Below are 25,023 nucleotides of genomic sequence, written 5' to 3'. Positions count from 1 at the left end.
AAAAAAAAAAAAAAAAAAAAAAGGAAGGAAGGAAGGAAGAGGAGAAGGAACAGGAATGCCAGGGATCTGAACGGAGACAGTGTGTTTTCTGCTGCTGCTTCTCTCTCCAGGCCCCCAGACCTCTCCCTAAACGCTCCCCACTGGGGTCAGCCTCTCGCCAAAGCCAACCATCTTAAAAATGTTGGCTTTGCCCACCTGCCCCTCACAGGACTGGACTTGAGCCCCCTCCAGGTGTCCTCCCTTTTTCTTAATTAGCAGCCACCTGTCCCCACCCAGCTCCTCCCACCTGTGATCACAGGGCCATCACACGCCACTGCTCTGCCCTTCCTTCCTTCCTCTCTCTTCACACCTTTTTGAGCCCTTATTTTTTTGAGGGAGAAAACATGTCTTTATTTTCACTTACCTATAGTACTTTAAATTTAATGCTTCAATGTCGAGCAGAGAACAAACCACAGTAATGTGATCATTCAGTACAATAAGACCACCCATATTTTAGACAACCGTAATAGTCACACCAGCCTCCAGGTATCATGTCCACCCATCACTGCTTGATTTTATGTTTCTTTAGAGCTGGCAAAAGCTATTTTTTGGTTATATTTTTAATTTTTCTTTTAATGAAGTATAATTCTTTGACAGTATAGGGCCCCTCCCCTCAGGTGTGGTCACTATAACACTCCCTCCACCAAAGTACCTTAGCCCTCCACCATAGCCCATTGTGTTCCCTCCATTTTTAAAAAGAAGGGAAATGTCCGTTCCATGGCTATTTCCCTCGCCATCCTGCCCTTCTCTAAACAGCCCCACCCAGGACGCTCCTCCTCTCTCACTGCCGCTTCCTTCCGGGTCTGCCTTGTGTGAACCTCACGTGTACCCGCACCGGCCCTTGATGGAACAGCCCCACGTGCTAGCCCTGCTCCTCCTAGAGACAGATATATGAACAGTGATTCCCAAGGATCGAATTCACAAAACGAGTCTTGCGCCCAAGAGGCACTTAGGAAGCAATTTATTCTTTGAACCATCCTTTATTTTTCAAGAAAGAAAGGAATCTTCCAGATCTCCCCTTCTGGCCTTGTTTTCAGCCAGTCTCCCAGGCTGTCTGCCTCTGTCCTGGCCTTGATGGATGAGTCTTACTCCACAGTGTCTTTACACTTCACGGCAGAATCTACCCTCTTGTAGATGGTAATCTTATTAATGGAACCTCTCTAGTTTATCCTGCAGCAACCCCAGTGGCGCATGCGCAGCACTGGGTTCTCAGGAACATAGACTTGGCAGACGTCACAAGCTAAGAGAGGCTGTGACGGTGACTCATTATCAAGTACAGTTCTGAGACACTTGGCTGCTGTCTGACAACTATCAGTACTTTTTGTGTGAGTCTCTGGATTTTGTGACATCACCCCTTCGATAAACCGTTGAGTAGTATTTTATCATTTTTACAATGTTTCCAATGTTGTGTCCTCCCTGGTGGTGCAATGGGTTAAAGCACAGCACTCTGAAGCTGGCCACAACCACCTTAGCACCACCTTAGAGGTGACCCACATGGTGCAGCAGACCTCTCCTGGCCCACCCACTGCTCCCCTCAGCAGTGTACTTCATCAATCTGCCTGTTCTGCTCCCCACTCTGTCTCTGGTAACTCCTCTCACTACCTCTGTATCTCTGGCCTGCACCCCAATTCTATATACATAAATAAATAAATCTTTTAAAAAATGTTTCCAATATTTAAACTATTTAAGATCATCTATCAGGTAGCTGTTAATTGCTTCTCATTTTAAAAACAATCTGAAATAAGCAATTTTTTCAAGATAATACAATGGCAATCTAAACTTGAACTAGCCAGGTGTATGCCACTGAAGGATAGCTCTCTCCATCCCATCAGGTTTTCACTTCCCACTTAATGGGGAAAGAGCTATTTTAAACTATTAGTTGTTCTTTTCAAGTAGATTTCTGTTTCTGGTTGTTTCTCAGAAGAAGGTTTTGTTTGAAGGATGGGAAATAATATATAAGAGATGATGATTTAGGAGAAACACAACAAATGCCGCTAAGGAGGAAGCACAGAGCTGTCCCTTGTTCACATTCCTCACCACTGGCCCTGCAGGAGCAGTTCACACCCACTTATTCTCGGCTCCGTGCTGTGTTGTTATTGCTAAGCTTCTTATATCACATCACTAGGTCTGATGAAACTGAACACCCACGGGTTCTCAGTTGGGCAGTATTGCTGCTTGAACATGTATCAGGCCATTGGGATTGTTAGAGCGATTCTCATGAAGCACACTGGAAGGGGCACCATTGTGCCCAAGAGCAGCTTTGTGGAGGAAAGTTTTACATGGTGTTGAAGACACCTGGGGGGTCTCCATTAAGAAACTACTCTAAAAATAAAATAAAGTAAAATAAAAGGTAAGAAACTATTCTGTAAGTGAAACTATCTGCTCCATATTTTTTTCTTTCTGAATTATATCACTGAGCGCAATCCCTTCTAACTCCATTCATGCCATGAGGGACAATATATTTTATTTTTGCTGAATAATATTCAGTTGTGCATATATCCCACATCTTCTGTTCCAGGAATCTCTTTTTGGGCATCTGAGTTGTCTCCAAGTCTTGCCTATTATAAATAGTGCTGCAATAAACAGAGGGGTGCATGTATCCTTCTGAATTAATGTTCCACTCCCTGGAACTGCTGGGTCAATGTAAGGAAACCAAATAAGGGATCAGGGGAAAAATAATTTTAAAAATACAACAAAAATAATCAGACAGTTATAAATCAGAGACACCTGCAGGGGAAGGGAAGGGAGAGGGTACAAAATGAGGGTGGGAAGAGCACAGGGGACTAAGGTGATGGTGCACAGGTGAACTGGTGCTGGGAATTCTGTGGGGACTACACCTGATGTAAAATATATACAAATAAAGAAATCATTAAAAAAAGAAACTACTCTAAATTGATGCATCACATTTAGAAAACTCTGTCATCTATTCATGGGGTCCCTGAAAATCCAGACTGATCTCCCTGATGTTTTCCCAATGGTGCTCCCCCTCTGCTCCTTCCTGGGAGATGATTCTGTTCCTTAGTGATAGGGCCCTATTAATCTTTAAATGACGCAACCCTAAAAGTTCCTCTCCCTGATATGTGATCAAGTATTTCCCTCTTTAAACTCCTCCTTAGTGTATATTTATTCTTTAAAATACTCTCTAGACCAGTTGAGACCCCTTAGGCGGTTGATGACAGAGAATGTGCTGCCTCCTGCTCATCCATCATTCCTTCTTGTCAGATCTGTCTATCTAATCAGTTTTTAAGCCCTGTAGGCAAGGCCAGTTTCAGTTCTGTTTGTTGCAGAGCTGAGTGCTTTTCTCATGCACAAATAATGGTGAAATAATGATGGTCATAATCAGAATCATGATTTTGGTAGTGGAATATGCTATGCTTTCCAAATGCTTATTTTTCATAATCTGTAGGATACATAATGGTTGGAATATGGAGCTCATGATTCAGATGTTCTGCTTGGGTACATTTCCCCCTAATAATATGAGAGCAGCCTTATTTTATCCAGCACCAGCCCTGAGTGTCAGGCGGGCTGTGCATGTGACTGAGCAGAGCGCCCTGAGCTGTGTGTGTGTCACACTGTGAGTGTGGATGAGTGTCTATGAATTCCTGAGGGGGGGGAAACATCTGGTTTATAAGGGAAAAAAAGCATTAAAATGACTTGAGAAAAGGAGATTGAACAACCCCTAGAGAAGATGATTATAGGAAGTTAAAGTGCAAATGAATCAGGGACTTGTGATCCCATGAATATGTCTCAATATAGAACATCTGAAAAATAGATATAAAGGGAAATAAGTGGAAAATATAAGTATTCTGCTAAATAGAGAAAGGAAAAAAGTGTGCTGACATATGTGCATGTGTGAGCATGTGTGTGAATATGTCTCAAATAATCTTGCAATTTTATGAAGTGACAATTTTGGGTCTCTATGCATGTCCAAAGATTGCATGGGAATGGGAGGGAAAACATGGTGTGCTAAGATGCACTTGGTGCATATGTGACCATTTGGAAGAATGTTGAGAATTCATTAAGAATCCAAGTTCAACAAACACATAATGAAGGTGACATGTATTACCGCTCAAAGACAAGGATGTTTGAACAGGAAATTTCACTTACTTATATACTTTGTGGAATAAAATCTGTTCTCTTGTAAAAATCCTAGCATTGTCTTTACACAAAGAGCCTACAGTAAAGGTTTCTCTGGAAATTATTGAGGCAGATATTTTCCCCAGCCATTGCACAGAAGAGGCAATATGCGTAGAACCTAAAACACAGAGTGGAGGGTGTGGAGTTCAGTGGAATCCAGAACCAAGAGCCCTGGACCAAGTGGTCTGTGTGCTTCCCAAGAATTTCTAAACTATTTAAAGAAACATTGAGTTTTGCTGTGTCTAAAAGTTCCAAATTTACTTACATTTAAAGGACACGTAAATGTTTTAAAGGAGCTATAAATTGTGGTGACATCCAAGATTATGACATATGACATACAATTTGTTTGGCACCCATCTTGTACATTATACTGAATTAGTTATTAAAATTATCTACTTTGAAAAATGTGTATCTCTAAGTTTTTATGCATGTGCAGATTTCCTGTGACTGAGTCAAATTTCATCTAAACACCACTGAAACTGAACAGACTACACAGCAGTTTCATCACCCCAAGATGTTAATTCAGACCCCTCGACAAACCTGTCACTCAGATTGGGTGATTTGTGTCCCTCTATCTTCAAGTTCATTAACTCCCTACTTTGTCATCTCCATTCTGCTATTGTGACACACAGAATATCTACAATTCAGTTCTAAATCTTTAAGTGGATTTCTTATTTATGGCTTCTAAATTTTTGTTGGTATTTTTTTTTTTTTATCTTCCTATTTCATTTCAAAACTGTCTGTCCTTACTTCATGGTGTATAGTTATACTAACAGATTTAAAATCTGTTCTCATTGCAATAGACAGATCTTCTCAAGGTTAGTTTCTGTTCTTTTCCTTTATGATTTGTTTAGCTTTTCCTTCTTCTTTGTATGACTAGTATTTTTGGAATATATCTTAATCATTGAATCTTATGCTAGTAAACTCTAGGTCCTATTAAATATGCCCTTTGATAACATAATAGAGGTATAGAATTGGCAGCTAAAAGAGTTAGGTGTATTCCACAAGTCGTGAACCCTCTTATGTTGGTTGTGGTGTCAATGCCAATTCCATTTGCAAAGGCCTTGTAGTGTTATTCCGGTGTGTCTTCTATGGTCCAAGAAGTACCAAAAATTGGTGGACACACACAATCTCAAATCTCCAAGCTGTTGGTATATTGTTTGAGGTGTATTTCACACATGGTCTCTGGGGCTTGACATGTTGTTTAGTGTGATCTCTTTCTTAAGCTTCCTACTGTGTCATTTCCTTCCACTCTGTAACCCCACGGGCCCCCTTTCTTGTCCTCTGCCAGAAAGTAAAAGTATTAACCTTCCCTTAATGCTTCTCATTTCCTGTCACTGAGTCAAACTTCAGGTCAAAGCAGTGTAAGATGAAAAAATAAAAAAAAAAATGTAATGAGCATTCCTCCAATTTTTCAGACCATAGGGACCTCTTTTCCCAGTTTCTCTGATCATGAAGAGAAGTTGTCTGTCAGGCAACTGCTGCTACCATTGCTACTTCAGGACTTCAGCTTCAGAATTGAGGGTACAGCCAAGAAGGAAACAGACAGGCAATGAACAACACAATGGGATGTTCCTCACTCCCCTCACCATGCAAGCTTCCCTCTCACATCCTCAGACCAAAAAGAGAGTTATTTGAAGCCTCTTCAGTCTGAACCTACTGTATAGATTCAGGATTCTGACTGCTCTGTGTCTGAAGCAGGAGAACATTGAAGGAGGAGGGGAGTTCACAGAAAACTTATTACTGTGTTGCTGTTTCTTATATGTTTTTATTTCTTTCCCAACCTGGCTGCTATTTTCACTTTTGAGAGTCTTCAGATTATTTTTTAATGTCTTAGGTTTCATTTTAAGAAGTTAGAGAGCTAAGTGTTTACTCTATTTACACTAGAAATTTACATCTTATGGAGAATAACACTATACAAATAAATACTGATGGATTGTAATAAATGTTTGTTTTTTTTTAATTATGACTACACATGGATAATTGTAAACAATGCCAGTGAACAGACATCCTCCAAAGCTTTTGTAAACCACTGATAAAAGAAAAATAAAAGTTGGGAAGAATAGGAAATGGGACTACAGAGCCAGAGATGTGTCAGATTACCAAAATTTAATAAGAATAGTTTCCTTCATTTGGGGGGTTCTTAATGTACATTTTGATATAGAATGGATGACTTTAATGGATCCTGTCTATACAAGTATAGACAGAGAATTAATGATGACTGAGTAAACTATAAATTCATGGAGAGTTGGGAACAAGTCTACTAGTACATTTATTCATTTATGTGCTCATTCATTCATTTATTCAATAACTATCTAAAGTGAATAACTATATGCTACAGATAAAAAAATATTATCTGCCCTTAATGGACTTTACTCTGAAGTGAAAAGCAGATAAATAATAGATCAGTTTTACTATGATGCAATGTGTTACTACAAAAAAAAAAAAAATACTGGGTACCTAGGATGTACAACAAAAAAAGGGGGCAGGCAGGCATTATCCTGGATCAAAAGAAACAGTAAGGACGGATTCTTCTAAGAGATGAATTCTACACTGTGACCTAAAAGAAAAGTAAGAGATGGTCTGAGAAAGGAGGTGTTTTTGGGTGGTAGCATGAATAACACTGGAGGAAAAACACAAGATGTCAATCCTTCTGGAAGAATTATTTTTGGATGCTTTTTCCAATAAGACCTTAGTCAAAACTAAGAAAGAAAAAGTGGGAAAGAAATAGAGTGGTTAGGTCACATAGGGCTTTATGCTGTATATTGGTTGGCTGTGTTAGATGGACTCACCATATATAGCTAGTAGTATTAACTTAAAAAGTGGTGATGCTTATAACCAAGTCTTGTAGATTAGCAAGATAAGAGGCTATTTCAGCAGTCTCTAAAGTATAAGGTGATCAAGGTAAATAACTGAGGGAATAGACACAATATTTATGTCAGTGGTAGTATCATTAAGTTTTGGTGATGGATCCAAAACTTATTGAGATGAAAGAGAAACAAGATGGAGTCTAGAAGTGTTACCAAACAGCAAAGATACCAACCAATAGTGACAAGTCATTGGTCTTCATTTGACAGGAGAGTCCTTAGTGGAATTCATACTTTCAGACACAACTGACAATGAGGGGGATGTGTGTCTAAGAAGAATGGGTGGGCATAGGAGGGTTTGATGATGCTGCAGGGGTGCAGAGTGCAGAGTGGAAGGGTAAAGCAGAGGAACAGAATGCATTGGGGTACATGACACGTTATATTAAACGGTGTGATATGAAATTATGAGAAGCGGTGGGTGGAAAAATTTAGACTTGAATGTTAAGGGTAAGAAAACTACAGTCCATGGGCCAAATCCACCTTTATCTTTCTGTATGCCTTGCAAACTAAAGAGTTTTACATTTAAATATTTGACTATCAATCAAAAGAAAGTTATTTTATATTATTATGACAAACAGGAAATTGAAATTTCCTTGTCCAGAAATAAAGCTTTACTGGAATGCAGCTATACTCACTCACATGCATGTTCCCTGTGGCTGCACTTAGATTTTCTCCATGCCTGCAAAGTTTAGTAGTTGCTACAGATACTAAATGGCCTGAAAGGTCTAAATGTTTAATGTTTGTTTTTTTTACTGAAAAGGTTTGCTTACCCTATAGTAGAGCACTAATTATGGCGGTCTCTTGGAGGATAGTGGTAACTTGCTGGATCTTCAAAGCATACGCCAGTGGTGTTCAGCAGACCCCATAGCTACATACAAAACAGCGATTATTGCTAACTGCTCCCAAAGGGTGACAATGGGTTTGAGCTTTGACAAGAACACAACAGTCATGGAAGCAAGTTTCTGGTTAACCTATGCAACTGGATAATTGCCTTTAGCTAACATTTTCATTCTTCTTGCTTTATTTGACTTATAATGTTGTCATCTACTTATGGTAATGACAACATTACTCTTACTTAAAAGGATATCTATAGAGGTGGTCAAACCTAACTCTTCTTATTTACCCAGGCTTAGCTTCATGAAGGCTTTTTTAGATCCCTTAGGCAATGTAGAATAATTTTTTTAGTCATAAGTAATAAGTACTTACTCTCCCACATTCCTCCTTTTCTTCCTCCCCCTCTGCCATTCATTCTCTCTCTCTCCTCTCTCCATTATCTCCATGTCTTTCTCTCCTGTGTTTACCAGTCACTAACCAACCAGATGATTCAAGAACTGTCTACTTGTTCACAGCACCATGGAAGGTGCCAGTCAAATCTTAGATGTGACACTTAGTGTCCTGCAATTGAGCATTAGAACAGCTGATGTGTCTCCAGTTTTTTTGTTTTGTTTTGTTTTGTTTTGTTTTTTTTTTATTGTTAAGGTGCCCTTTTCCCCATCTTCTGGATTTGTGGAAAAAGAAGAAGAGTCACTTAATTTGAAGAAAACTTAGGAGGAGTGGGGTCAGTTGAGGACAAAGGAGACAGAAAGAACAGAGTACTGTCCTTGGTAGTCAAGAACCTTAGACCCCAAGAAACCAGGGGGAAGGGGGCAGGGATGTTACATGAGCAAGAGTGTAAAATGGGGAAATCTGTTCCATTGGTCCATTTTGGTTATAAATCCTTGAAGCAGGTGACGGGAATGCTCAGGGTGGTTCTGGTGCTCCAGTGTGGAATCACCTGATTTGGCTGAGCTCAATACTTCAGAGAAGCAGCTATTGCTTGAAACCACATCCCAAATACCAGCTTTCATGGCTGGCAAAGTGCTGCTTATTGTAATGCTTGTGCTGTTAGTGTTGCACAGCAAAGGCTATCCCATGTTCTGTTATGGCCCATTTTATGTTGATGGCAGCATTTTTTCCCCTGCCTGTCCCAGGAAGGTAAATAGCCTAATCACATTCCCTGCAATCATTCCACAACTAATTACATATAGACAGAACTGAATCACCAAGCTGATTCCACTCAGAAAAAAAATTCAACTGAATTGATGATGACATAAGAAAGCTCTCTAAGACACTTCTGATTAGGGTACACTGTATCCTAACTCAGCCAGAGGAAGCAGGGAACATTAATGACAAGGACTTTTAACTAGGATATCTATAGAGGTGGTCAAACCTAACTCTTCCTATTTACCCAGGCTTAGCTTCATGAAGGCTTTTTTAGATCCCTTGGGCAATGTGGAATAATTTTTTTATTCATAGTAGATTTAAAGCAGTCCAGCTTTATCAGAAGAAAAAGAAAACATAAATGGATAGATGTTGCAGATAAATATCTGATATTTTCTTAAAAGTCACCAAAATTGTCCCTCCCTGGTGGTGCAGCGGGTTAAAGCACTGCACTGAGAAACTAAAGCCACTTCCGCATGAGTTCGATCCCCGCCTGCCCGGGAGGTGACCACATGGCGTGGCAGACCTCTCCTGACCCGCCCGCTGCTCCCCTCAGCAGTGTACTTCCTCGATCTGTCTGTTCTGCTCCCACTCTGTCTATGGTGAAGCCTCTCACTGCCCCTGAGCCTCTGGCCTGTATCCCAGTTCTTTTTGCACAAATAAATAAATTTTTAAAAAAAAGTCACCAAAATTAGTATTGACTAGTTCATTATGACAACTAGAACAACCATTGAAATTAGTCCATTCACTCATTCAGTCTTTGACCTTGTGACCTTCTGGCACCTTCTCTGTGTGAAGCCCTGGGGCAGATATGGAGATAGATAACTAAGTTTCCCTTCTCTCTTGGAAATGCAAGTTGAGTCAGGTAAATATATAAATACATAAAGATGTGGTGATTCATGCAATACTAGAAACAAGCAAAACAGACAAACCAGTAGCCTGGGTGGAGAAGAGTTAGGGAAGCTGGGGCATCAAGAAAGGATCCCAGAGGAGCAAGATATCTAGATGAGCTTAGGCAGATGCTTAAGCTTTGGAAAGACAAAGGAGGAGTTCATTCTAGGCAGAGGAGGAAAAGATAAACACACAGAAAAATAACCTAGCGTTTTAGAACTTTGCTAGTATGCCCAATGGTTGAGGGGTAAAAGGAGTTGGTATTGTAGAAGGAGTAGATCATGTAGACCACAGCTCACCCATGGGACCATGTCAAAGAGATCTCTGGAGGAGCAAAAGGATTTAAGCAGGGATGATTGTTATTTTAGGCAATTATTTTGACAAGAATAAAATAATGAACTGGAGGCAGGGAGCTCAGTAAAGAGGATATTATTATTACCCAGACTAGTTCACAGAGTCCTTAATTAAAATAGTGATTGATAAAAAGAAAATGAAGAAAATAAACTTTAAAATTTGTAAAGTGGGTACAAATAAAAAAGGTTCATCTTCTGGCTTACAGAAGATGAAGGATGAGAGACAGGGATGTGGGACTTTTTTTAAGATTTATTTACTTATGCACACAAGAACTGGGGTAAAAGCCAGAGGTGTAGGGGTGAGAGGATTCACCAGAGACAGAGTAGGGAGCAGAAAAGGATGATTAATTGAAATGCACTGCTGAGAGGAGCAGTGGGAAACAGGAAAAGTCTGCTGTGCCATGTGGGTCAGCTACCTGACCAAGGATCAAAGTCATGTAGCAGTGGCTATGGATAGTTTCATAGTGTTGTACTTTAACTCCTTGCACCACCAGGGAATGTCCGGGACTCTTTTTCTTTATTTATCTCAGAAGTATGAGCAGTTAGCCACATCAACCATGGAGGTTGCAGATATAGGGTAAGAGCAGGTTCAAAGGACAAGATGATGAATTCATTTCATGTTCTCTGTGAGGCATGTATATGAAGCATACAGTTGGCAATTGTGGGTATAGAGTTCAGCAGCTATTCCTGGGGCAGTGATGTGGATGAAAAAATCATGAGCATAGCTGATAATTGAAAATGTAGGGGTAAGGCACAAAAGATTAAGTCTTAGCACTGTGAAGCAATCCACAAACACTGCAGCATGAGTTCGATCCCCAGCCAGGGAGCTGACCCACATGGCGCAGCAGACCTCCCCTGTCTCGCCCACTGCTCCCCTCAGCATTGTATTTCAGTCAATCTTCCTATTCTGCTCCCCACTCTGTCTCTGGTGAATCCTCTCACCCCCTGCACCTCTGGTCTACCCAGCTCCTGTATGCATAAATAAATAAAATGAATCTTAAAAAAAAATGAAGATGTGAGTTTTCAAAATATAAATGGACCATGAGATGAAATAGAAGTAGCAAGGTAGTAAGTGGCCCTTACTCAAGGGTTAAATATACAAAATTCTTCCCACAACTTCTTCCTTCTTTTTTTTTTTTAATCATCTTCCACGTGTCAGTCACTATCTCTGCATTTGCACAAATGATCTCATGGAATTCTCACAGGCAACCTATAAGTGATAAAGTTTTCACATTTTACTAATGAGGGAACTGGAAATCATTTCTCAAGGTTACCTAAAAGAAATCGCTGGCCGTGATGTGGATTCAAAAACATCAGGCCTATTCTCTTAATACCTGATTGTCCTGTTTGCATACCTTCATTCCAGCCAGGACCCAGTGTGCTTACCTACATTTAGATTTTATGTGAAAGAAAGAGAGAAGGTAACATTCATTAGTAGGGTAACTAATGAAAGAGTAAATCAACTTCCTTTACTCTTCATATTCTGTAGAGTTGCAAACTCTGCCAGTGTGTAATTGAACACTGAGAACAGAGGAGGGGAGGTCATCACAGACAAAACATTTCAGGCAGTAAGTAGCTTTAGTGGAAATAAGATTGATATGATTTGCAAAGATGATATATCTAATTGCTATCAATATGCATATAGACCTATCCAAAGGCTGTAATCTAATATGGTAAAGTTTTTAGTCTTGTTCCTCTGGACTAAATGAGCCTACACCAATAGGCTGCCTGCCACTGGGTATTTTCCATGGGTGTTTCCAAGGTGGTTTCTCAAGTCATTCTCCTACACCCATTCTTTCATGCCAGGTAGAAGTGAATGCTTGATAAACCATCTCTTGCACTGGCCACATCTTGTCATTTCCTGCCAGCATTTAACCTCATTTGCTCACTGGATTATCTTCTTATTTTTGAGATTTTTATTTGTTTGCATAAAAGAAGTGGGGTGTCGATCAGAGTTGTGTGGGGAGGGTGAAAGAATGCACCAGAAACAGATTCAGATTTGGGAGCAGAACAGGTGGACCTACTGAAATACACTTCTTCTTCTTTTTTTTTTTTTTAAGATTTATTTATTTACTCATATAGAACTGGGGTACAGGCCAGAGACTCAGGAGCAGTGAGAGGATTTACCAGGGACAGAGTGGGGAGCAGAACAGGCAGAATGACTAGGCACAGTGTTGAGGGGAGAAGCGAGCAAGACAGGAAAGGTCTGCTAAGCTATGTGGGTCAGCTCTCTGGCCAGGGATCATACTCGTGCTGAAGCGGCTGTGGCAAGCCTCGAAGTGCTGTGCCCTAACCTGCTGCACCACCAGGGAGGGCCCTGAAATACACTTCTAAGGGGAGCATTGGGCAAGGAGAGGTTTGCTGTGCCCTGTATGGGTCAACTTCCTAGCTGGGGATTGAACTCAGGCCATAGCAGTGGCAGTGCTATAACTTAACCCCTAGTCAACAGGAAGGCCCTGGATTCTCTTAATATGTATTTGACCCCCCCCAACCCACTTTTCCACACCCTCCTTGGCCCAAGTGGTGATGTTGTCACTGAGCATTTGCTTAGTAAAATCACCAGTGAATGGAATTCCTCAGGGAAGCATTCTGCTTGGCATCTGAAGCTACTTTATGTGAAGGGGGAGGGGTTTGCTGCTGCCTCCTTCCATGTCCACAGGCATCCGGTTAACCCCACTGTGGTCCTGGGCTTCCCTGAGGTAGGCAGGATCCTGCACACTCCACTTCTTTTATCCTGTCTTAGTGGCAAAAGAACTCAGGTTCACATAGCTATTCTTCAAAAGGATTATTTATAAGCTACTTCACTGCCCATCCTCCACAAAATAGTTAATAAATCATACACAAGACTCTGCTGTACTCCTTGACTTGTGTTCTTCTGATCATCAGTTACATATTAAGAAGTTTTTTTCTGCTTTTTCTATATAGAGAGTAGAGGATTGATAGAAGTTTGATTCTGTATAATCACTAGAGGATGGAGCCAAGGACCATAGACAATATTAGCTTTTTGTACCCTAAACTCCTTTCAGACCCCTTTTCATTTCAGTAAGGTGTAGAATATCTCACTAGAGAACACATGCACACATGATGCCACTTCTGAAGTTCAAATGCCATGAAGTTACAGTTCTACAATTCTCAGATCAAGAACTCTTGCTCTAAAAAGGGTTGCTGTGGCCAAATAACAGACTGATGGACTGACTGGACAGACTGCCCTTCCCTCCCAAGCTCAGGACCAGATGAGTGGGTCAGCTCAGGTGCCTCAGACTTCTCCCCCTAGAAAGTGCATACTGGTGTCACCAGAGCCATCTCTATCGGCAGCCTCTCAAGTAAAAGCAATTTCCTTAAATTAATCTGGCAAGGAATTTTGAAGCCATTAAATTCTTCACATTTCTGAGCACTCAGTCCTGGCATAAAGCTCTAGAAATTTTAGAAAAAGAGAAAGCATACAGCCAAGAAACTGAGGTAATATGACACTGCGGAGTTCTATATTTATCCCCTATCAATGTCTTTCAGATCAAATTGGCTGAGTTTACAAATCAAAGCTGATTTATTTATTTTTTAATTTTTTTTTTAGCAGCCATCAGCTGCACTACTGCAAATACCCAGGTTCCAGACATCAAGCTGTGAACTCCAAACATCCAGCTGTGTGCTTTCTGACTTTGATATCATCACCCATTATAGAGGGGCTGCATACAAAACCAAGCTGACAGGCCTTGAGAGGAGGCACGCAGAAGAGGGGCCCATAGCTCCCAGGTCCCAGACTTTGCTGCTGCTTCTGTCTGCATGGACCTCCAAAACGCACAGGGCCTGTTGCCATGAAATCAAAGGGTTCCTTTTCATATAATTACATTGTGTGCTATAGTTGCCCCTTAATTCCCAGAAAATTTCCCAATCAAAAATTTAAGGAATAAAATAATATACTGCATTTTACATGTGCATATTTATACATATTCAAACATATGCATATGTTCAGTTGCAACTACCAAATGATTTCTTAATAAGTGCTCTGCTGCTGTCTTTATTTCTAGATAGATTAGATAGATGCAGATGGGTGAATGGGTACAGATACACAATTTATAGTTGGTATCAGCTTGTATAATATTTTATCGAATCTCTATCACTTTGTGCTGAAATCAGGTTAATAGATTAATTTTCATGCTATTAGCTTGAAATTGCATTTGGTGTCAACTCTTACATTTACATTACATTTACAACAGTTCAGTCTACCTCATTCCTTAAAGACATTCCCTACGTTTGACACCAGAAATTTCATGCTGTTCGCTTGGAAACCTGCATTTCCATCTTAAGTAAAGGGTTTAGTGAGCAGTGAAGCTGTTTGGGAATGTTACCTTCTCTCTGTAGGAGACACAGTGACAAGTTGAAGGAGCTCAGAAGCAACCAGTTCTTAGGCTATTGACAGAAACCCCAGGGAGATGCCGAATACAGCTCCCCTATTTATTTGTTTTTTTTTTTTTTTAAAGCCATATGCAATAAAGACAAATCTGACATAGGTAGGTAGGTAATCATGGCAAGGGCACCTCCCTTCAATCTTCTCTCCACCACTTTATCTCCTGTCTTATCAGCCACCAACACTAACGTGGTTAAGGAAGATTCCTCTTGCATTTACAACAGTTCAGTCTGCCCATCCCTACAGACATTCCCTATGTTTGACACCAAAGGTAATTTTCTGTTTGAGGCTGTATCTCAGTGCTGTTAATAGGTAAAACCTCTCCAGCACTTTTTTTTTTTCCTGAGATACTTCTAAGCTCACTCATTCTTGGAGAGTTCAACAGATCCTATTTTTCTGCCAGCCATGCTAGCCGTATCCAACGAACAGGTCAAAGAGAAAAAAAATAAATATAAACTATATTTATATCTTTTCATTCTTAGTTGTGAAATTGGAGACATTTGTCAAGCGCTCAGCAGGTCTCACATGGGCAATGCAGCTACATACCTGCTTTCTTAGAAGAAATGATCCCGAGAAATTATATCCCTTGTAAATCCCATCCTATTTTAAGCAAAGGAAGTAGAACTTTCTAGTGTAAGGCACAGTGGTAAGTCTTTTATAAAGCTGACAGTAGAGTCCTACTAGAAAAGAAGAGATCTGACTATTCTTTCATTTCTGAGTTGAGAGTTTCATGTATCCAGGATCTTGTATATTAAGCTATATACAAACTGAGCAAGGACTTAGTAAGAATAATGCTGGTGATATGTGATAAGAGGTTTTGAGGGCTTGCTATGTTCTAAGAACTTCACATATACTTATTTAATACTCTTAGTAAACCTACAAGCAGTATTATTTCCCCATTTTACAGAAGAGAAAGCTGAGGCATGGACGAGTTAACTGCCAGCCCGTGCATCCCATTGGAGCCCCCATGCAAGCTCCGCAGGACCCCACAACCCAATGGGGGTTGGTAGTGGCCGGACCCACGAATACCTCTCTTCAGCCATTTTGCTCGAGCCTGATAGCAGACTTTAAGAAGTTACTCTGTGTCAATAATGTGACATTACACAACATTTAGAACATTGATTATCTCACCCAGCTATAGCAATGTCGCAGTCTGGGTTTCGTCTCTAGCCCACGTACATCCATCCTGATCCGGCAACACCTGGGTACCTAGAGACACTCAAGTTTTATCACAGTTACCTCTAGCTAGTTTTTGGAGGCCTCACCATGTGCTCAAACACAGATCTTCTCCTTTCCAATAAGCTCCTCACCTTTACCTCCACTGGCAAAGTGAGCGGGAGACCAAATTCTGAGTGTATGGATTGTGCGCATGCGTGACCACGGTGCCGCATTCTCCATGGGGGTGGGGCTTGGGGAAGGTGTTTTTCATTCATTGGCAGGTGTTGACACTCCATCAAGGCACCACCACCCAGTCTGTGTTTAACGGAAACATCTAAGAGAATAGTGGTGACAGTGTTAGTCTACCGCTGACTGGACACACGGCTAAACTAAATTTTAAAAACAATTATTTTAAATTCTCAAAGTCTGGGATTCTATGTTCTAGGGGTTTATATATATATATATATATATATTGGTTTCTAAGGCCCAATGATTTTTATTTCAGCTGGTATATATGCCACAAAAATATTAAGCAAGCCGACAGCTGTGTCCTCTCCTCTTCAACAGCTACAGCTGTTCTCCTGACAAGCTTATTCTTGGGTGCGATAAATATGATAATTGTGGCTATTATTATTTTCAGTTATGAAACTTTTAAACACCCAATCATTGAACTCAGAAACTTGGGGTTTTCTTTTCCAAAGGGATATCACTTACATAGAGCAACCAACCTTCAACTAGTTGTAAACTGCTGAGGTCAACCCTTTCAGGAGGTGAAGCTCCTTTGCGGATGTAGGGGCAGGTTGCCACCACATTTCCAACTGGCTTCATTTCACTGCTTGGGTTGTCAGCTCCCACTTAATGAAATAGCTGTGTTCCTGAAAAGTTGGCTGTAAAACAAGTCCTGCTGGATAAATCATACTTCCTCATCGATCTGCATTTTAAAATTAAGGATGCATTCCCCCAGGAAATAATTGGCCCTAAGGCATTATATAAATTATGTGAAACATTCCATAAAGCTTTAAATGGCATATTTAAGGAAAGTAATTTCTGTTAGAATGCTAATAATGATGATATTTTTAAAAGTCAGAAGATAAACCTGTTATGCTACGGACAAGTACCTGAAGTGGCATTGTCTCAGAGGTAGCATCACACGCCATTAGGTGAGCAACATCATGCCCCTGACTTTTTTGCTTAATTGAATTGAGCCTGAGTTTAGCAGTCAATCAGTTTATGAATAAGAAGTTGACAGTTTTCAAATTATGTAAATTACTTCCCTAGATGTCTTGAAAACAGAGATGTCCTGATCTTGGTCTCTACTGTTCAAGGGTTTCAGTTGTATTGAATCATAAACCAGTGCCTGTAGCATAGCACAGCTACTAGGCTATCACAGGTGTGGGAGGTATGGATTGAAAATGGAGAAACCAGGTGTTCTCTGTTCACCAACTAGACCGCTTGCCTAAGCTTTGATTTCCCACATTAGTAATTCACTAATCCCAAATTTGGCTATACCTGAAAATTTTCTGCTAAGATTATTAAAACTCAGTTCAGGAGAATCTGATTTCTGGTGGGATCTAGAAATCTGTATCTAAGAAAGTACTCTAGGAAATTCTACTGAGGTTCTATCATGCTATAGAGCAGGAATTATTGAATTATATGCATGTTCTTTGGATTGATCAGTTTATTATTTTAAAGACTAGCTGGTCTCTACCTGCATCAAACATGTAGAATATCTACAGACATTGAAGGTTAGAAAATAAAGGGGGTGTATTGGCTTCCTAAAGTGGTCATAGTAAAGCCCAAAAGGCTGGATGGCTTTAAAAAAATCTGAAATGTCTTGCCTCACAGTTCTCAATACTGGAGTCCAAAAATCAAGGTATCAGTGGGTCCATGTTGTCTCTGACAAAGAAAGGGAAACATTTCTTTGCCTGTTCCAGCTTCTGAAGTTTGCTGGGCTTTGTTTGGAGTCATCCTTTCCTTTAAGTACATCATTCCAGTCCCATGGCTATCTTTTCCCTGTCAGTCTTCACAATGTCTTCACTTTTTGCATGTCTACCTATGTCCAATTCTCATAAGGGCACTAAATGTTGGGGGTGGGGGTGCTAACTTCCACCCTAATACCTCATTTAAGCAAGACTACCTTTGTAATGGCCTCATTTCCAAATTAAGGTCACATTTTGAGTTATTCTTGTCATAACTCTGGCATATTTTTTGGGAGGAGGAGCAGGAAACACAATTCAACCCATTACAGAAAATGTTCATGGAAAATTGGTATTTGAAAGTTAAGAAGTGTTTGCCTTGGTAGAAAAAATGACATAGCTTTTAAGCAGTAGAAGTGATTTTGTGAAAAAGGAATCATGTTTATCCAAGATGACAATCAACCTAGCCTGGTTAAGAGCTATGGTAAGGGTGGTGTCACTGGTGTTGGTGACAGTGTTGATGACTACAGTAGTGAACACCAGGGGAAGTTTTCTGTACTAACTACCTTTTCCATTTGCTGTATTTCATCCTAATGGAACCACTAGTAGGAAATAACATTATCTTAACTGAATGGTGCAGATATAGACAGGGTGGCCCACAGGAATTAGGTCACTTAACACATCAGAAACTTGCAGATAGAGGATTGAGTTTGATCCCAAACATTTGTTCTTTACCATGGTAATCTGTTATGTTCCACACAGCACTAATGGGAGATAGATTTGGATGAGTAGATCAGGGCAACTTTAGGAAGGGCTTTGATAAGGCAGTGGAGTTAGTGTTTGATGTTACAGAAAATAGAGAGCCATTTTAGTGTCTAGAGAGGTGTGACATGATGAAGGGGATGTTTTAGGAAGATGAGCATATCATTTCCACCAAAGATATATTTTTTTTTCTCAAAGGTAAAAGCAGACTTATAAATGAGAAGCCATTGACCACAAAGAGTTTATTTTCAGAAGATTTTATCAAGTGATTTGCTCCCACTCCCTAGTAACTCTTCACCAAGAATTTCCTTTAGCATTTTGAAAAATATATGCTGGTAATTGGGTCTTTTTTTTTCTTCCAAAACTTTGAGTTCTTTGTATTAATAACAAAACATTGTTCATTTTATAACCAGAACTCAAATGCTGTTAAAGGAAATCTGTCCTCAAATCATTAAAATTTCAGATTTTAGTTTAATGGGATTTGGGGATTTGGTTTGTTTTCAGAATCCCCTATGGAGCTTCATTTCTGGTGATTCAAAATGTATGGTATGTGTACACAGATGATCTTTCTGGTTTTACCATGTATAAAACAACAGAGAAAAATAATGACAATGAAAGCCAAAATTTATAATGTATTTTAATATATATGAGTTAATTTCCCTTTATCCAGTGTAATATATATATATATATATATATATATATATATATATATATATATAAAATGGTAAACAATGGGGTAGTTGTTTTCTCTATAATTTAATGATAAATTTGCTCTGGGGGACAACTGATAGTAAAATTCAGTCTTGTTTTTTGTAGGATGACTTAAATGTAAATGCACCTCTGGTAATAAAAGTCTGGATCAATAAAAAACATATTTTCTTGACATTTTAAGTCACCCTCTTCTTTCACCGCATATGTTTCATTGATGTTAATATACAAAATTATACTGATACATATGTCCTCTCCCCCTGAAAATATGATGCCTTCTTGTTAGTGATTACCCTAATATTTTGGGACTTGCATTTTAGTCTTTGACTGTGATTTCCCCTCCACCCTCCACCTACTCCTCCATCAGAATGACCAAACACTCAACAAAGCTTGGTCCTTGTATCATTTACTGTGATCACAAAAGAGCAAGTTTGGATGGTAAAGATGGAATGGATGGATGATGTTTAGTAGAAAAGAAGAACAGGAGACCCAGATAACCCTATGTCTTTTTATTTGCTACTTTGATAGTGTAGTATACAGCCTCTTAGGAGAGCTGAGGTCTTACCAGTCACTGCTATGATACTGGAGCTCAATCCAGAAACAGCTGTCCAGAGCTAATTTATTTCCTAATGCAACGGCACTGTTAATTTATAAATTACACTGGTAATTCGAGCTATTATTAATTTCAGATGGTGTAGGGCAAGCCTAATTAAAATATGACACCAATTGCCACACATATGTACCAAGGACTACCATTTAAAATTAATGGGAATATTAAGTGTGACACTGGTCTCTGAGATGCTTTGCACAGTAATTATAACATTCTATCGGGGGAAGATCTGATGAATATAGACTCCAAGTTGGTAGCAAATAAACAATGACAACATAAAAAAAATTACAAATTCTTCATTTAAAACTCTTTTCATTTCCTCCACCCTTTCTCACATCAAGTCTAACATACCCACCCATCATAATTAGAAAATGATAATAAAGGTTTCTAGAAGTTTCTTACTGGTTGAGATTATGACTTTTTGTGGGTTAATGCTAATTATCTACTCAAAATGCTAAAAACCAAAAGTTTTTTGTTTTGTGCTTTTTAATATACCCCTGATTCTTTTAGTGAATGTGATAACTTTTACTATAAAGCAGATAAAGTCTGATCTGCTTTTCTGTTGGTAAACAGAAAAGAGTAAGAGAATGTAAAATTTCCGACTGTACATTGAAGAGTTCCATATGTTATAAAGAAATGTGAGGACATGCACAGTCTGGATTTGTTACTTTCTTTTGAGGCGCAAGGAATCACAGAGGATTTGAAGAGTTAGTGGTCCTTAGTTACAATACTGTCATCTTGTAATTATTATTGTTATTGATTTTTTTATTCTCTTAACAAAAAGAAAAATAGTGACTTAAATAATGTCTCAGAAAATTTACAATCAGAATTTACATACACATATGTCATACATAGACCTCATTATTTGTATTAATAATTTCTTACTAATTCATCTTCATACTTGGGACCAGTATATATATGCACATATATGCACACAGTTATGAGGGCTGGGAGACATCTCACCTGGAGAGAAATGTGAGTTTATCCCCCTTCTGGTATCACTCAAGATATCACTTTGTTGCATCTGAATCAGTGCCTCCAGACAGATTACAGGATTACTAACAATAAAGCAACAGGTGTGTGGCACATGAACATGCTTTCATGCATATTTTGTCGTTTGCTACTTAAGCCCTTCTGTGAGATATTAAGACTGTATAGATATTATGCCTGGGAAGAAGTGTTTCAGATGTTAGGGGCAATCTCAACAAATTCAAGTCACCCCATAATAATTATCACTAGCACCCCCTTTTTACTCTTAAAAGTAATGTGCATGATAAAATATATTGTCAAGCTAATTGTTCTTTTGCAACACAGGTGGCAGGATAGCCCAGAATGTATGCAGTAACTTTTTCCCCATTGACTTGCAAGGAAGGGGAAAATCATATGACCCCTTATTGGGGTTTTTATGACATGGTCTTTCCGTAATCAAAGGTTCCTAGACAGACCTCAGATAGGAAATCCAGTAGATAGAAGATTGATAGTATTCACAATCTTTCACTAAAGAAACGGAATGCCAGGATGAAGAGGTGACAATAAGATGATGAGTCTCGTGCTTTACTTCCTGCAGCATCTGAGGTTAGGGGTAGAGTGTCCATTGCTGATTAGCCTTCAGGTTTCTTCTGCCCAAATACTTTTGCAGATCAAAACTTATACAATGGGTTCTGCCTATCTAATTGATTGCCTAACTCTAAAATCACATAGGTAAGTGTATTTTTATTAGTGTCTCCACTGCATTGTGTAGCTTATGTGTATTTTTTTTTTTTTTTTGAAGATTGTATTCATGCTTACAGACTGGGTACCGGCCAGAGGTGCAGGGACAATGAGAGGATTCACCAGAGACAGAGTGGGGAGCAGAACAGGCAGATCTACTGAAACACACTGCTGAGGGGAGCGGTGGGTGAGACAGGAGAGGTCTGCTGTGCCATGTGGGTCAACTCCCTGGCCTGGGATCCAATTCATGCTGCAGTGGCTTCAGAGAGCTTCATACTGCCCTGCTTTCAGCAGTGTGCTACCAGGGAGAGGCCCATTATGGTATATATATATACCAGGCAGGCAGTCCAAATCATACCTTGAAATCATAAAGAGTTAATATTCATCAAAGGTGCCTAACTCAGGTCCCAGTACTGGGACTGTTTGGTAAGATCTGGGCAGTGTAAATGTCAAAATTATTAATCACTTATGGTGCTTAGTCCAAGTAGGAACACAGACATTTCAGAAGGCCCAGGGGGGAATGAGGACAAATTGGGGATTTTTTTCAACAGCGGCGAGGGGGCGGGGAATTGGCATAAGCCCTGCGAATCTGAATTTAGGAAGTGACAAAATGCTCGACAGGTATAATAACCATCTGATGCTTTGATCTAAGTTTCTAAGTTTTTTATTGTTGGTGTTTTTCTCCCATTTCCTCCACCGTGTTCTGCAGCTGTGGGCTTTGTGAGTGAAGATGAATACTTGGAGATCCAGGGCATCACCCGGGAGCAGTCGGGGGACTACGAGTGCAGTGCTTCGAATGACGTGGCTGCACCAGTGGTCCGGAGAGTCAAGGTCACCGTGAACTGTGAGTGGGCGCCAACCGCCTCCTTCATGTGCAGGAGACGGGGTTGTCCCGGCCACAGCGCTGAGCCAGTGGGCTAACCCACTGCTGACACTAGGTCGAAATCGTGCAACGTCATTGCCCATGCCCTGCTTGCAAAAGTGACAATTCCAAACTCCGGTTTAAAAAAAAAGAAAAGAAAAGAATTATAGCTGCAATTTAATATAATCCCAAACCTGAGTTATAGTTCTGGAATATCATTAAATGGCATTCAATGCATAATTTATATAAATGTGTTCAAATTTCAATTTCCCTCATATTTTACTGTTCATGTCCCCAAGCTTCTCACTGTCTAAATCAGTCATCTCCATATTGGGTTGCAAAACAAATGCATGTGTACGCAGGAAATATTGCAATTTCTATTTATGGTGTATTCATTTCATGTCATCCTTTTACAATTATATATGTTTTGCAATTCTATATGATGCACATTCATAATTTAAATTTAAATAGACATACACATGTTAGACAGCATAACTCAAAACCTGATGTGTACTAACAAAAGTACAGAATCCCAAACACGTGCAGGTCATTGCTCTTGACGTCATTGCCAAGTCCTAGTTTTCTCCGACATCCAACATCGTTTCCTTTTCCCTTTCCTCCTGGCTCTGGTCCCTCACTATACTCAGTTCTCCATAACGCTCTGAAAGTGGTCTTTTCTGTGCCTTTTCCAAGAAGTCCAAGAGAGTAAACCCAAGGACCATACCAGCAGACAAGGAAACGTTCTCTTTTAAATCTTGACTGGAGTGAAGGGAGAAATGTGGGTGATTAATCACTCTTGAATATTTTGGTCTCTGTTACAATTCGAAACTAATGAAGTCACACCTCTTTAAGATGCAAGGAAGCAGGTAATAATCCGGCTACCATTTTAAGAATGCCACCACATTTTTTTTTTTTTTCAAAGAAGGGACTTTTCTACAGTTAATGAAGTTTAGCCTAGAGAATAAGGAAATACGAGCAAAAGAAAAACAAGTGAAAACCAAGGATATATCTGTGGATGAAAATAGATACTATCAGTGATAAATACTGAATTTGGCTTGGGGTTGCTAAAGCAAAGAATGGAAACAACATTAGCATTTATTACATAACACAAAATCAAACTAATTGCTTGGGAGAAACACTTTTGCTGGCAATGAGATCCAAGAGCGATTTCTGTGTAGGTTCCCCATGAATAGAATTCTCCGAGGTATGATAGTACCCCCTTATTAGCAGTGTCACTTTCCATGGCTTCAGCTACCCACAGTCTGAAAATATGACATACAATAAACTGTTTTGAAAGACAGAGAGAGTGAGAGACCACATTAATGTAACTTTTACTATACTGTATTGTTTAATTGCTCTAATTTATCATCTGTTATTGTTCTTTATTTCTTACTGTGCTGGAATGTATAAACTATACTTTGTCATGGGTATGTAGGGGAAGGAAACAGTATAAAGATACAGGATTCAGCCCTGTCTGTGGTTTCAGGCATCCACATGGGGTCTTGGAATGTATCTCACACAAATGAGGGGTAGTCAATATTACATGTGATATTTCTGCAATAAACAGAATAGTAAGTTTATTACGGCTATTCCTCATAATGCACTTCACTGTAAGCTATAGGAACTGGTTGGTAAAGACTTCAGATAAATGCAGGCCAAGTATGTAGGTCTATTTTGGTCTGGCTTGATTCAGGGACCCATTTTAGAATACCTAGAAGAATGACTGATCTGTATATCCTTCAGGCAATTCTCCATGAATATTATTTCTTGCAATTGAACTTTTGATGGGAATTGAATAGTCTGAGGTTATATACTCTGGCAAGAAGTAGTGTGCAGAAATTCTATAAGGTTGATTAAAGGTGCTGCCTGTCAACATATGGGGTGTAGGGTTGATGGCTTGGCATCCTCCTATGAAAGTTAAAAAGTTTAAACAGCAAATATGCCTGAATGTCTGGCCATTCCATCTCTGCACAGTGGAGAACAGAAACAATAAATACTAGGAAGACTAAGCTTTTCCTTAGAACAATGTTGAGTACCTTTATTCTCTGGCACAATTTGTATAGCAATTTGTCAGCTCAAGTAAGCAGAGGTGCATCAATGAGGGGAAAATACAATCAGTGAAGGAGGCAGCCTGTCTTCTTCTAGAATGCATTTTAAATTGCTACAGAATATTTTCTCTCTACAGATCCACCATACATTTCAGAAGCTAAGGGTACAGGTGTCCCCGTGGGACAGAAGGGGACACTGCAGTGTGAAGCCTCAGCAGTCCCCTCTGCAGAATTCCAGTGGTACAAGGATGACAAAAGGTAAAGGCTTCCCCTCCTCCCCCCACCCCCCCCAAAGGGAGCTTTTCCTGATTCTAGATAATTGCAAATGAATGCCAGAAAAATCCTCTCCCCTCTCTTCCTTTTTCTAGAGACAAATAATGTGCAAATTAGTTCCTTCTTAATATTAATGCCTTTCAGCTTTGTTGTGAATGTTGCTATTCAGAATTATTACTCAACAAACAACAGACCTGAGAGAAAACTTTTTTTTTTTTTTAAGAAAGGCAAAATCTCCATGGTAAGGCTACCAGGAACATTGACAGGACTGTGGATTTTTTTCTAGGTCAAGAAAATAGTGTGT

The 25,023-nt window shown here is 39.6% G+C and overlaps 1 protein-coding gene across 4 annotated transcripts in view; it reads left to right on the top strand.

The window, feature by feature from the left end:
• The window catches only part of NTM (neurotrimin), a 946,501-nt gene that overhangs the window by 901,418 nt on the left and 20,060 nt on the right, over positions 1-25,023 (top strand). For all 4 annotated transcript variants that reach the window (XM_012729578.1, XM_004689088.2, XM_012729579.1 and 1 more), the window contains 2 exons: positions 22,246-22,380; positions 24,584-24,704. In XM_012729578.1, coding sequence (XP_012585032.1) covers positions 22,246-22,380; positions 24,584-24,704 — 256 coding nt within the window. The remainder of the gene's footprint in view (positions 1-22,245; positions 22,381-24,583; positions 24,705-25,023) is intronic.

Source organism: Condylura cristata, unplaced genomic scaffold (genome assembly GCF_000260355.1).
Source record: "Condylura cristata isolate star-nosed mole 26May11 unplaced genomic scaffold, ConCri1.0 scaffold00025, whole genome shotgun sequence".
NCBI lineage: Eukaryota > Metazoa > Chordata > Mammalia > Eulipotyphla > Talpidae > Condylura > Condylura cristata.
This window is presented reverse-complemented; position numbering and strand designations above follow the sequence as displayed.